Here is a 14,368-nt window from a genome sequence, read left to right on the forward strand (position 1 = left end):
GCCTGGTTCAGGGGGAGCAGTATGTCCTGCGTCTCAGGGATTAGGACCAACGTTAGTGATTGCTGTTCTGATGTCCAGAAGATATTTTTGTTAATAAGAAACCATGGCGAAAACATTATGTCCAAAAAGAGTGACGAGCAGTGCAAAAAATAAATAAAAAAATAGCAGAATTAGTCAGGAGCCCGTAAAACGGCTGAGCCATTCTCATACCAATAATGTCTGTGCTTGATTGAGCTTGCCTGTTGCAATGAAACCAATAGAAACATCATGATCACCTGAAACTCCAGGAAGGTTAAAGTAAAATATTTGAACGATTTCTAATAGTGTTTGAACACAGGTCTGCTATCTTGGTCCATTACTAATAATGACTGTTGAAACATTGTCTACCCCCACCTCACTCTTTCTATGCACTGCCACTGTGCATCTATAGGTCGGAGACTGTCAAGGAATAGCCGCACCAGAGGAGAATCTGCCAGTTCCCCCAGCGTCTGCAGCAGGAACACCCCAGTGAAAGAACCCATGTGAGAGGACTTAAGACACCATGCAGATCCACAGAACTATGAAGATCTTACAGACATATAGGGTGATCCAAACATACAGTTGAAGTCGCAAGTTTACATACATTTAGGTTGGAGTCATTAAAACTATTTTTTCAACCAATCCACACATTTCTTGTTAACAAACTATAGTTTGGCAAGTCGGTTAGGACATCTACTTTGTGCATGACACAAGTAATTTTTCCAACAATTGTTTACAGACAGATTATTTCACTTATAATTCACTGTAACACAATTCCAGTGGGTCAGAATTTTACATACACTAAGTTGACTGTGTCTTTAAACAGCTTGGAAAATTCCAGAAAATGATGTCATGGCTTTAGAAGCTTCTGGTAGCCTAATTGACATAATTTGAGTCAATTGGAGGTGTACCTGTGGCTCTATTTCATATGGCAGTGTAGCCTAGTGGTTAGAGCGTTGGAATAGTAACCGAAAGGTTGCAAGTTCAAATCCGTGAGCTGACAAGGTACAAATCTGTTGTTCTGCCCTTGAACAAGGCAGTTAACCGAATAAGGATTTCTTCTTGCCTGGTTAAATAAAGGTTAAAAAAAATCATGCACTGGATTTAATTTATTTTCAATGAATGATGAATTATGTGAACTTGCCTAAAACGTGTGCAAGTCTGTGGGCATTATTTGGAAGGGTGAAACAGAAGAACTCTGCTGTTCTGAGAGCAAAGGAAACAGCTGTCAGTAGTTGAGAATGAGAGGAAGTCATGTGATCGGGCGATTTGAAGTGAGTTTATTAAAGACCTGACACATGAGAGTGAGAAAGTGACAACCCGATCATGGAGAACCGCTGCATTTCAGGCTGGTTTCTCCTCTGTCTACTTTCAGGTTAGTGATGCTCCATATATCTCTTTTAGCCTGGTTAATAAGTAAATGAAAAGGATTTCAAATAAAATTCAGTTCTCACTACTTCTTCTCTCTCATTTTCAGTCAGTGAATGCAGTCAAGTCATTGGTATTGAGGGTCAGAATATCACTCTTCCATTTAAATATGATGCCAAATCTCATGGTCTCCAACACATTTGCTGGGGGAAAGGAACCATACCGAGCTCTGGTGGTTGTGACAATGAAATAATCTCAACTGATGGATCTGAAGTGACACGTAGATCGTCAGTTAGGTATCAGTTATTGGGTGATTTGAAGACGGGGGATGTCACTCTAACCATCTCCAATACTACAGAGATAGACTCTGGAACATATGGATGTCGAGTGCAGTACGTTGGATTGTTCAATGATGAGAAATATCACGTCACCTTGACCATTGAGAAAGGTAAAGAATGCACAACATGCCAGGATATAACTTGATGCTTATCAGATGAGAATTGTGAGCCTACTAAGGAATATTATGATTTCACAGCATGTGTACTTGTTCAAGCTGAGCAGTTAGTATTTTTTTACTGTATGATTTCAGCACCTGTCCCGACAACATCGGAGACATCTGCCAATGTGACCATAACCCCACAGACCATGGACAACCACAACCACGGTACGGAACACAGCCTACAGAATAACACGTTGTCAGTCCATAGAAGTCTTATTTTATATCGTTTTTTTTAAATTTTATTGCAGTATTATTCTTACACGTGAAAACATACTTTTACTTCCTGATTGTGTAGGTCCTGTGACCACAATATCTACTGAGTATTCATCCACGGTATACTACAGCGAATCAAAATCAGTAAGCTTGACAACATACTGCAATTCCTGCAAAAATACGAAGCACTGCTGTGAGATGCCGTTTGAACTGATCTGAATCTGTGATGTCTACAGGAGACGAGAGGCAACGACCTGGCTGTGATCCTGGTGTCCATTCTGCTTGTTCTCACAGGCGTGGGGATTGTGTCTGTACTCGTCATGAGTAAGTACACACCGTCTATACCTTTGCCTGTATAATAAGAACTAATTCTCTCGATGAACATCTTACTGATGTAATTGCAGGAAAGCGATGGGAAAGATTTGCTACGGTACTCCAAATGTAAGTAGACTATTTGTCATCTTCCAACTGACACAGTAGTTGAATCACCACAATATGCCAAGAGAATGACTGAATCACTGTGCAATATCTATCGATGGGACATGTAGACCTAATTAGCAAAACCATTAGGTCTATGGTAAATGTCTGTGAGGTAATACTGTAATTATGACTAATGAGACCCAAGACCACAACAGATTGAGGAAGTGACCCAAGACCACAACACACTGAGGAAGTGAAACAATAAGTAGGTCTTAGTGGCTGGAATAGTGGAGAACAATTGGAGGTTTACTCAGTAGCAGTGCAAATAACATGGCTATATGGACAGTCAATCATTATGGTACTTTTTAATGGTAAATTTACCAACATATATAATGATAAATAGAATTGAAATGTGTATCTCATTATGGTAAATGGTGAAATAAGTATAGCCAGTTATAATTGTAATGGCTCAGCAGTTAATAAGACAAGAAGATTAGTGTTTACGATAAAAGAGAAGGAATATAATCTAATAATCTATGGTTTACAGGAAAATCATTCAACAATTTTTGATTTTTGGGGGGAAAGGGACTGGGGGGATATACTTCTCCCGTGGGCAAAGACTTAAAAGGGGTGATGTTATTAATTAACAATAATTTTTTCTCTGAATAAGCTAATTGTCCAATCAGATCCATAAAGTAGATTATTTGAAATGTGTTATTGGACCATAAACAGATTTGGCTCATTAATCTGTACGGTCTAAATAATGATGATCCATGCTTCTGTTAAAATATATATAATAATTCATCTAGCCTAAAAGCAATACAAGACTCTATTATTATGGTGGGAGATTATAATACGGTTTTAAATACCTCAATGGACCGTAAAGAAAAATCACACTACAAACACCCTCATGCACTTAAGGAAATCACGAATATCATAGATATATTGGAACTAGCGGATAAATGGAGGTTAAATATCCTGATCTAGTGAGATATACAGTACCAGTCAAAAGTTTGTTTATTCTTTTTTCTTTATTTCTAATATTTTCTACATTGTATAATAATAGTGAAGACATCAAAACTATGAAATAACACATATGGAATCACGTAGTAACCAAAAAAGTGATAAATGTTTTATATTTGAGATTCTACAAAGTAGCCACCCTTTGCCTTGATGACAGCTTTGCACACTTGGCATTCTCTCAACCAGCTTCATGGGGTAGTCACCTGGAATGCATTTCAATTTAATTTATTTAACTAGGCACGTCAGTTAAGAACAAATTATTATTTTCAATTATGGCTTAGGAACAGTGGGTTAACTGCCTTGTTCAGGGGCAGAATGACAGATTTTTACCTTGTCAGCTCAGGGACTTGATCTTGCAACCTTTCAGTTACTAGTCCAATGTTCTAACCACTAGGCTACCTGCCAATTAACAGGTGTGCCTTGTTAAAAGTTAATTTGTGGAATTTCTTTCCTTAATGCGTTTGAGCCAATCAGTTGTGTTGTGACAAGGTTGGGGTGGTATACAGAAGATAGCCCTATTTGATAAAAGACCAAATATTATGTCAAGAACCGCTCAAATAAGCAAAGAGAAAGAACAGGCAATCATTATTTTAAGACATGAAGGTCAGTCAATGCGGAAAATTTCAAAAACGTTGAAAGTTTCTTCATGTGCCGTCGCAAAAACCATCAAGCGCTATGATGAAACTGGCTCTCATGATGACCGCCACATGAAAGGAAGACCCAGAGTTACCTCTGCTGCAGAGGATAAGTTTATTAGAGTTACCAGCCTCAGAAATCGGCAATTAACTGCACCTCAGATTGCACCTCACAGAGTTCAAGTAACAGACACATCTCAACATCAACTGTTCAGAGGCGACTGCGTGAATCAGGCCTTCATGGTCGAATTGCTGCACAGAAACCACTACCAAAGAACACCAATAATAAGAAGAGACTTGCTTTGGCCAAGAAACACGAGCAATGGACATTAGACCGGTGGAAATCTGTCCTTTGGTCTGATGAGTCCAAATTTGAGATTTTGGTTTCCAACCGCCGTGTCTTTGTGAGACGGAGAGTAGGTGATGATCTCTGCATGTGTGGTTACCACCGTGAAGCATGGAGAAGGAGGTGTGGTGTGTGGGGGTGCTTTGCTGGTGACACTCTCTGTGATTTATTTATAATTCAAGGCACACCTAACCAGCATGGCTACCACAGCATTCTGCAGCGATACGCCATCCCATCTGGTTTGCGCTGAGTGGGACTATCATTTGTTTTTCAACAGGACAATGACCCAACACACTTCCAGGCTGTATAAGGGCTATTTGACCAAGCAACAGAGTGATGGAGTGTTACATCAGATGACCTGGCCTCCACAATCACCTGACCTCAACCCAATTGAGATGGTTTGGGATGAGTTGGACTGCAGAGTGGAGGAAAAGCAGCCAGCAAGTGCTCAGCATATGTGGGAACACCTTCAAGACTGTTGGAAAAGCATTCCAGGTGAAGCTGATTGAGAGAATGCCAAGAGTGTGAAAAGCAGTTTTCAAGGCAAAGGGTGGCTAGTTTGAAGAATCTTGTTTAACACTTTTTGGTTACTACTTGATTCCATATGTGTTATTTCATAGTTTTGATGTCTTCACTATTATTACAATATAGAAAAAAGTAAAAATAAAGAAAAACCCTTGAATGAGTAGGTGTGGCCGAATTTTGGACTGGTACTGTATAGATTTTCTCGCTGTGTTGATAGATGACAGAATGCGGTCAGACCATCAAATAATTGGCATATACAGTGGTTTCTGTAGCTCAGTAGTTTGGACATACAGTGCATTCAGAAAGTATTCCGACCCCTTGACTTTTCCACATTTTGTTATGTTACAGCCTTATTCTAAAATGCATTAGATAAAAAATGTGACTCACCACACACAGTACCCCAATTTTTTGCTAATTTATTCAAAACAAAAAACAGAAATACCTTATTTACATAAGTATTCAAACCCTTTGATATGAGACTCGAAATTGAGTTCAGGTGAATCCTGTTTCCATTGATCATCCTTGAGATGTTTCTACAACTTGATTGGAGTCCAGCTGTGGTAAATTCAATTGATTGGACATGATTTGGAAAGGCACACACCTGTCTATATAAGGTCCCACAGTTGACATTGCATATCAGACCAAAAACCAAGCCATGAGGTCCTTGGAATTGTCCGTAGAGCGCCGAGACATGATTGTGTTTGAGACACAGATCTGAGGAAGGGTACCTGCAGCATTGAAGGTCTCCAAGAACACAGCGACCTCCATTATTTTTAAATGGAAGAAGTTTGGAACCACCAAGACTATTCCTAGAGCTGGCCGCCAGATCAATCGAGGGAGAAGGGCCTTGGTCAGGGATTTGACCAAGAACCCGATGGTCACTCTGACAGAGCCAAGCTTGTAGTGTCATACCCAAGAAGATTTGAGGCCGTAATCGCTGCCAAAGGTGCTTCAACAAAGTACTGAGCCAAGGGTCTGAATACTTATACAAATGTGATATTTCCATATATATTTTTTTCTATTTGCAAAAATGTGTAAAAACCTGTTTTTGCTTTGTCATTATGCGGTATTGTGTGTAGATTGATGAGGGGGGTGAAACTATTTAATCAATTTTAGAATAAGGCTGTAACATAACAAAATGATGAAAAAGTAAAGGGGTCTGAATACTTTCCAAATGCACTGTACATTATTCTTACAGAATTTCCACGTGGGCGAGGAAATTGGAAATTTTATCTATTGGGGGACAAGTTGTTTTTAACCAGGACAGAATAATTTATAACTGACTTTTTCTGACATAACATACGTACAGCAGATCGCTTATTGTAACTAAAATAAATGGAGGAACTTATTCAAGAACGATCAAGTGGAATATATTATATAATAAAGCAAACTGGATATTGGGAAAAATGCACCAAATAATTTTTTTTATCTTCAGCATAGAAATGCTACCAAAAATAATTGACCGAAACTAATTTACTGAAACAAATTTTTCTGCAACTTACAAATAACGGAGTCACCCATGACTCACCAAACGATAATTTGAAAGAGGAAGCAGAGTACTGTCAGCACATGTTTTCATTTCAGTCTCCATTTCCACGAAACAAAGATAATTGCAAGGATTTTTTTTCTATGAATAATGTAAAATTAACAGCTGTACAGAAAGACTCATGTGAAAGCCACATTACAGAGGATGAACTTGATGTAATTCAAGCCTTTAAGTCTGGGAAAACTCCAGGGCTAGATGGTATACCAGTTGAGGTATACCAAACTCCAGGGCTAGATGGTATACCAGTTGAGGTATACCAAACTCCAGGGCTAGATGGTATACCAGTTGAGGTATACCAAACTCCAGGGCTAGATGCTATACCAGTTGAGGTATACCAAACTCCAGGGCTAGATGGTATACCAGTTGAGGTATACCAAACTCCAGGGCTAGATGGTATACCAGTTGAGGTATACCAAACTCCAGGGCTAGATGGTATACCAGTTGAGGTATACCAAACTCCAGGGCTAGATGGTATACCAGTTGAGGAATACCAAACCTTTATTGATCTACTCAGAGGACCATTATTAGCATGTTTTAACCACTCCGGTACAACTGGTAGATTATCAGATACTCAACAAGAATGTCTGCTTTCATCATTCCTGAAACGGGACCCAAGTGGTACAGATCAAAGATCCAGTCCATATCACTATTTTAAAACAAGCCTTTGAAATTTGGTTGCAATTTCATTTTAATCCACCAGAAAAGACAGAACAAATATTACAACACATATTATAGTTAAACTCAAATATACTAACTGATTAAAAAAACATTCTTTTTTAAAACTGTATAATCTTAGTAAATTATATCATAAATAGGAATGGTGGAGTTATGTCATACGTGCAGCTAACAAAAATATATGGAAATGTCTGCTCTATCCAAAATTATAACCAACTAATTGCATCATTACCGCAAAAATGGAAGAGGCAAGTGGAAGGGGGAGAGTATAGCAGTTTCATTTAGGAACCAAACATTTGACAGCTGCAACATATAGAGTGAAAAACCGATGGGAAGAGATTTTCGATATACTGATTCCATGGCACATGGTTTATGAACTGATACCCAAAATGATTCCGGATTCTAGTTTTTGGTCGCAGGTTCAGCAAAGGCTGAAGAATTGCAACATTTACCTGGAGCTAACTCTGCAGATAGCACTGCTGGGTGATGTGAAAAGTCATAGTCAATTGATCAATAATATAATAATACTCTTACCTAAAATGTGTATCTTTAATTTACAATCTGTAGAAACTATGAGAATATAAAAGGTTCAGAACTTTTTGTGAAACATCACAGCTGGAAAATATATGTGGATTCTCAATAGTGTACAAAACAAGTAGGCCTGTCCTAAATAAATCAAATCAGTATAAACTTTATTTGCTATGTCAGATTTTACACCAACACTCCAAAACGTTTCTCAGCATAAATTCAACTGGATCAGAAACTAAGCAGTATAATGCAGAAGGACAATACAGTATGTCAAGCTACAGCGTCTGCACTTATTTGGTCTTTCCTTTATCAGACCACAGCGCTCTGGCGGCTCAGTCCTGTACAGGAACTCAGTGTCCAGCTTGGGCCTGCACACTCGAGAGACGGCTGTAGAGAACGTCTATCAGATAGAGGACAACGAGAGAGACGACTATGAGGATATCCACTGACGAAGCACGGACACTTCACCACCACGCTCATGCTGTTAACACTCTGTAACTCTTTGTACCTCTGTGTTACAAGGCTGAGGTTGACTTATAGGCTAATGATTCAGCCACACAAGACAAAAGTTACTACAGAATCAGTAGTGTTTTGCTGATAAGTGAAGCAAAACACTTGATTTGTGTTATTGAAAGGTTTATTTGAAAAAAAAGGGCCTTACTAATATGGCTTCCTATGTGTATTCAGCACTAACACTAGAAGCACAAGCATTTCGCTACACTTGCAATAACATCTGCTAACAATGTGACCTATTTCATTGGATTTGATAACAGTGTATGTTTCAATTGATTATGATGGCCAGATATTTTTTTTATGTAATAGCCTAAAAGCGACCAAAATAAAAATGCCATCAGCTTTATTAATGCCTGATGCAATGAAAATCAGTGACTTAGCAGAAAGTGTGCTATGGTTGTCTATCCCCTCCGTGTCCTCTAACCAGGGCATTTAGCTACACCCATCTGCAACATCACCCAGGCATACAAAGGCAGTGAAAAGTCACACATGATCGCGACATTCTTCGGAAAATGGTCTTCTTTCCCAATTTTGCGGTATATTGTCTTGTTCAAACCCAACCTGTTGGATGATAATAAAAATTCTAACTTGAAATTCTAATGTGTCTAATTATTCATTGGCTACACACTTGTTGTTTCACTAATAAATTGTTAAAAACTACTAAAAGCCTTACAACATCAATTTAAGGAATTTGGGCACTGGCTAGCCAGAGCAAGTTATAATCTTTGGCTACGGGTTAGCTTTTAAAAACACACTGTGTACCCTGGGAGATGAGCCTCCTAAATCATCAATGCAGTTTGTTTACTCTGGTATATGCAGATGAAAATTCCATCAACAATGGGCCTTTTCTCCGCTCCCAGCCCTGCGATAGGAGGAGGTTAGCAGAGGGGTCACAGTGGCTCTGGCTGTCCTGCCTGGAGATGTCACAAGCAGTGGCCCCCCGAGAACACAGCTGCCCATTCAGATGCCCTGTCTCTGCGCCACCCTGCCCGTTCCTAGCACACACCGTCCACTCCTACACACTGGATATACAAGATGGCTGCTAGTTCTGGACCGTTTTTTCCCCGCCGTTGGATCCTCGTCCTCCTAACATTTTCAGGCAAGGAAACGTTATCTAAACCAGTACAAATAATTGGAGTTTAGGCTGTTGAATGATTGGGTACATGGGTGTAGTTTGAGTTGGATGACCCGCCCCATAATATGACTAACACCACAGAAACAGCCTCACTCTTTGTGTGTCCTTTGTTTACTACTAGAGTGACACAGGTCTCCAACGGCTTTGTTCTAGACAGGTTGGCAGTTTTGGCCTTGGCTGAAGATGTCCGCATCTACATTGAGTAGGTCTAACTGTTCAACGTTAGACATAGCAGTTTTTCATACAATAATGTGTTTCGATGTTACTTTGAGTTATTTGACATGGCTGTGTATTAGTTTTTTCCATACCTACATAGGCCTACTGTTTCAAAGACTACCATACTTTTACTTTAATTATAGCAACCGAATTGAGATACGTTGCAAGCTACGACATATAGCTCTTTGATCAAAACTAGAGGCAAAATTGAGAAAGTTTCGTAGTTAACCTTGGGATGTTGTTAAGATGTGTATGGAACTCAGGCAGGAGGAAATAGCCTTGTCATACCTGTGTTTATTTCCCCCGCTCAACAGCCAGGTGTTCAGTGTCAGCATTCAAGGTGATGGAAGGTGCTACTGCGACATTGTCCTGTCAGTATTCAGTGAGCCGTTTGGGTTTGAGCCGCGTGTGCTGGGGGCGAGAATGTGGCACGTTCTGGTGCAACAACATCCTCGCGCAGACAGACAAACATGGCGTCATCTCCAAGGTGTCGGACAGGTATAGACTGGCAGGTGATGTCCTCGCGGGAGAAATGGACTTGGGAATTCTCGATGTCAAGCGGACAGACAGTGGGCCATACTGTTGCAGAGTGGACATAGATGGCATTTTCAATGACAAAAAAATAATTCAAAACTTAAGGGTCATGAAAGGTAATTTTTGGCAAGATATCATTTATTTTCACTATTTTACACTCTTGGGCAACAATGGGAATCAATGAACTAGTCTTTCTAGCTTTCTCGTCCACAAAAAACACGCCGGCTCTATTTGCTATATGGCACGTAATTAACTCAAAACTGGCCTATAATGCAATTCACTCCCCCAAAATGTATGTTTTGAATTTGTGAATTGTTTTCTTAGCTCCAGTGACTGTTTTGCCAACAAGCACCACTGTACATGTTACAGAAGCTCCTCCTACCACAGGTGAGTAAGCGTATTATAAAGAAAGGGGTGAACTCATGGGATCCTGATGTATGTGAGATGCGTATTTCCTATCAAAGATATACAATAAATAGATCAAAGATATACAATAAATAGATTGTATTAATCTCATGTGAACCCTAGAGGAACCTAGGCCTGACCTCTTAGCCTCCTGGGTTACGTTGACGGTCATAATGAGGATTCATGTGTGGTTAAACATTTTGAAATCCTAACTAGATGGGAATGAAAACGGACTATTTCAACATTTACCCTTCATTCACACTCCCAGTGCTATGACATCAATGATCAATCTCCCTGGAACTCGCCTCGCAAAGTTGCTGAATATGCTTACAAATCAAATGGAGAAAAATCATGTTAACAGTTCTCCATGCCTTACAAACTTTCATTTTCAAGATGAGGACACCCCTGTCAGAGAATAGTTTTAGACCAAGATTCTAACTCATTTTCTATGGCTGTTTAATCACAAAGAGCCTCAAACATGTTAAAACACATGTTTTCTATGCAGTATTATCTTGAATCACATTGTGCTGCTCAGTGCAATGCAGTCTTTATTGTATTTAATCAGGAAACCACAAACAAAGGGATGGAGGGGGGGGGGGGGGGGGGGCAAGTGTTGAAATGACCGTTTTCATTTTGAGAGAATCAAGCAGCAGGGGTTGATGATGTCTTAGGGGTGATTTGTAACGGCAGATTTAGGGATCGGACCAAGACGCAGAGTGGAAAGTGTCCATAATTTATTATAAAATTAACTGAACACTTCAATGAAACAAATTACCAAATAGAATCCAACCGAAAACAATCCCGTGTGGCACGAATACTGACACGAAAGACAAACACCCACAAAACACACGTGAAACCCCGGCTGCCTAAGTATGATTCTCAATCAGGGACAACGATTGACAGTTGCCTCTGATTGAGAATCATACCAGGCCAAACACACAAAAACCCCAACAAAATATCACACATCGACAACCCACCCAACTCACGCCCTGACCATACTAAATCAATACAAAAACAAGGGAAAACAGGTCAGGAACGTGACATGATTGAATGTCAGAATGTCCTGCCAAGTGAGAGATTACCATCCATCCACATCATCATTGTGAGGTGTCTCCCTTTGTAGAACACTGGAGAGCTGTTGAGTCATCACATCTAGCCATTCCAAGACAGAACACCAGTCTTTTCCCTTTGCAAACACTTGTGAGTATTTTATATACTACTATATAGTAACGCCACTGGCATATAACCAAACATCACTCACCCATAACTATATGAAAGCCTAATGAATCCCTCCAAGAGTTTAACCCGTCTTCTTCTCTCTGTGCTCTGTAACCAGATAGAGGAGCCTCTTCCCAGCTTCTCTCTCCAGATCAACATCCCAGTGCTCTCTCTCTCCCTCAGTCTGCTCCTACTTATAATGGGGGCCTTGGTCATATTAGGGTTTAAACGTATGTAACCACAAACTCACATCCTCTGTCGAGAAAAGCCCAGTGTGGTAATGCTCACGTATTCAGACATCTTGCTGTGATGTGAAATGTTTGCCCATATAAAAGTGTATTACCACTAACTAATTAAGAGTAAGTATTTCATTGTAGTGTGTACAATGTGCTGAATATGCTGTATCCTCCTATGCATATTGATGAATAAACTTTGATTTGAGTTAATTTCAACTATTTATTTTCTTCTCTAGGAGGGATTTACAGAAGAGCTTTAAAGACAGGCTGGTAAGCAAACACATGATAAAGCACGACTGACATGTAAACATATGATTGAACACAAAACATTTTTTTTAAATTACGAAGACAAATTTGACATATAAATGAACGAAGAATGTATAGACTACAATTAGACCAATTACTTATCATTGATTAGGAATGATCAATGCGTGATGATGTTGTGTCACTCTAGTTTGTCAGCCAAAGAGCCGCCCCACATCATCTATGAGATCCGCATGAGGAGACCTGTGGAGGAGAACATCTATACTCTGGACTAGGGTGGAAGGGCCAGAGCACGGATCTGTCCAATAGACGGCTGTTAACATGATAGTGAGGACAGCCAGACTGATGTCTGTGTGTCACTGTGTGGGTGCGTACCCATAAGGCACCCTGTTCCCTATATATTGCATGACCTGGGGAATAGGGAACAGGGTGCCTTATGGGTACGCAGCCACACTGTGACACACAGACATCAGTCTGGTTGTCTTCACTATCCTTTAGCAGCCGTCTATTGGACGGATCACTGTTGCCTGACAGCTGCCTCAGAATGATCACCTCTCTCAGAGGCTCTACTTTCACTTATGGTATCTATGGGAGTTTCCCTCCTGTGTAAAATGGATTCACTTTTTTATATATTGTTATTATGTAGTGGTGTGGTGTTTTTTAGATGCACAGTATTGGTCGTTATCACAAGCGGTCTAATTTATGCCTCTTTCTAATAAATAAAAAACGACCTAAAAGTAAACCCAACAGGTCATTTTGTTCATGATTCAACATTTTAGGCACAACTGAATACATGTAAGCGAAATGTGTCTTCCGTATTTAACCCAACCCCTCTGAATCAAAGAGGTGCGGGGGGGGGGGGGGGGGGGCTACCTTAATCGATGTCATCGTTGCCCGGGGAACAGTTGTTGTTTGCAGTTTACTAGCTTGCTCAAGGGCAGAACGTAAGATTTTTCCACCTTGGCAGATTTCTCTCAGGGATTCAAACCAGCGACCTTTCGGTTACTGGCCCAACGCTCTTAATCACTAGGTTACCTGCCACCCCTATTAGTGTTTCTAGAGACTACTCACCTGTGAAAACGGAGTACAAAGATCCTTCAGTCGTCTCTCTTTTATAACAAAGGCAGAAGCATGATGAGAGCGGTAAATGTGATGTATGCAAAATTCTCCTGATAATTTTTGATTCATAGTCACTTATTTTAAAGATAAATCAATGGTCTCCTTTATGAGTTTTATACATGTTTTATGATGACAGTGGTAGTAAATTCTTGATCAGCATGATTTAGCATCAGGAGTCAGGACATGACTAAATGCAATGCTATATTATTTCTGCCCACATGATGGCAGCACTGTCTTAACTGAGCGTTTGGTAGGCTATCATTGTTTGTGCAAGTTTGTCTCCCTGTCAAATTGATGTCAAAACTGAAGGATTTGTGTCACCCGGGGGATATTTTTCTTAGCTGTACAGCAGTTGTTGTTTTTTTACATTCCCATATGCTTCCTTTTGCCATGAACATGAAATCTCATGAAGTCACTTCTGTTAGACTTTTGTATGACAGTTGAGGATATTCACCCAATAAAACTGTTTTATGATTCATTGTTGAATCTATAATGTTTGCCAGATCTGGCTACTATCATCCAGTTCATTTCCACTGCACACACACTGGTTGAATCAACGTTGTCCCGCACTTATGTTCAATTAAATTACATTGAACCAACGTGGAATAGACATTGAAATGACGTCTGTGCCCAGTGGGTTGTGATTGTGACAGCCATACCGACCAATTCAACTCCTGTCTGGATGTGTCAGATCAGAGTGAGCTCAAAAGCCTCAGTGGCAAACTATGTGAATTATGTGAATCAAAAACATTGCTCCTCAGATTGATCAGCAGAAACACAGCCCTGTACCGGAAGGAGATCAGGCAGCCAGGCATCCTGGGCATCAGGCAGCCAGGCCTCCTGGGCATCAGGCAGCCAGGCCTCCTGGGCATCAGGCTCCCAGGCCTCCTGGGCATCAGGCTCCCAGGCCTCCTGGGCATCAGGCTCCCAGG

General features: G+C 40.2%; 2 protein-coding genes across 4 annotated transcripts; both read left to right on the forward strand.

The window, feature by feature from the left end:
- The first annotated feature begins 1,284 nt into the window (after positions 1-1,284).
- LOC129867943 (T-cell immunoglobulin and mucin domain-containing protein 4-like) lies at positions 1,285-9,257 on the forward strand. 3 transcript variants are annotated; one of them, XM_055941443.1, is made up of 7 exons: positions 1,285-1,393; positions 1,496-1,834; positions 1,976-2,050; positions 2,181-2,242; positions 2,335-2,422; positions 2,503-2,539; positions 9,170-9,257. In XM_055941443.1, the coding sequence occupies exons 1-7, from the start codon at positions 1,345-1,347 to the stop codon at positions 9,189-9,191; spliced, it is 672 nt and encodes a 223-aa protein (XP_055797418.1). In that variant the 5' UTR covers positions 1,285-1,344; the 3' UTR covers positions 9,192-9,257. The 3 variants fall into 3 exon arrangements, with proteins under 3 accessions (XP_055797418.1, XP_055797417.1, XP_055797416.1); XM_055941442.1 differs by lacking the exon at positions 9,170-9,257 and adding an exon at positions 8,110-8,903; XM_055941441.1 differs by lacking the exon at positions 9,170-9,257 and adding an exon at positions 4,800-5,100.
- timd4 (T cell immunoglobulin and mucin domain containing 4) lies at positions 9,247-13,914 on the forward strand. Its single transcript, XM_055941444.1, has 7 exons — positions 9,247-9,408; positions 9,975-10,310; positions 10,519-10,581; positions 11,723-11,799; positions 11,936-12,047; positions 12,290-12,323; positions 12,508-13,914. Exons 1-7 carry the CDS (start codon positions 9,345-9,347, stop codon positions 12,590-12,592), a joined length of 771 nt encoding a protein of 256 aa, XP_055797419.1. The 5' UTR covers positions 9,247-9,344; the 3' UTR covers positions 12,593-13,914.
- The last annotated feature ends 454 nt before the right edge of the window (positions 13,915-14,368 follow it).

Source organism: Salvelinus fontinalis, chromosome 13 (assembly GCF_029448725.1).
Source record: "Salvelinus fontinalis isolate EN_2023a chromosome 13, ASM2944872v1, whole genome shotgun sequence".
NCBI classification, from domain to species: Eukaryota; Metazoa; Chordata; class Actinopteri; order Salmoniformes; family Salmonidae; genus Salvelinus; species Salvelinus fontinalis.

Excerpts from the sequence above, each read along its gene's own strand:
- LOC129867943 (XM_055941441.1), top strand. The coding sequence starts at position 1,345 with ATGGAGAACCGCTGCATTTCAGGCTGGTTTCTCCTCTGTCTACTTTCA. Across the intron at positions 1,835-1,975 it reads CACCTTGACCATTGAGAAAG|CACCTGTCCCGACAACATCG; the intron begins GTAAAGAATGCA and ends GTATGATTTCAG. Across the intron at positions 2,423-2,502 it reads TGTGTCTGTACTCGTCATGA|GAAAGCGATGGGAAAGATTT; the intron begins GTAAGTACACAC and ends ATGTAATTGCAG.
- timd4 (XM_055941444.1), top strand. The coding sequence starts at position 9,345 with ATGGCTGCTAGTTCTGGACCGTTTTTTCCCCGCCGTTGGATCCTCGTC. Across the intron at positions 9,409-9,974 it reads CGTCCTCCTAACATTTTCAG|CCAGGTGTTCAGTGTCAGCA; the intron begins GCAAGGAAACGT and ends CCCGCTCAACAG. Across the intron at positions 10,311-10,518 it reads AAACTTAAGGGTCATGAAAG|CTCCAGTGACTGTTTTGCCA; the intron begins GTAATTTTTGGC and ends TTGTTTTCTTAG.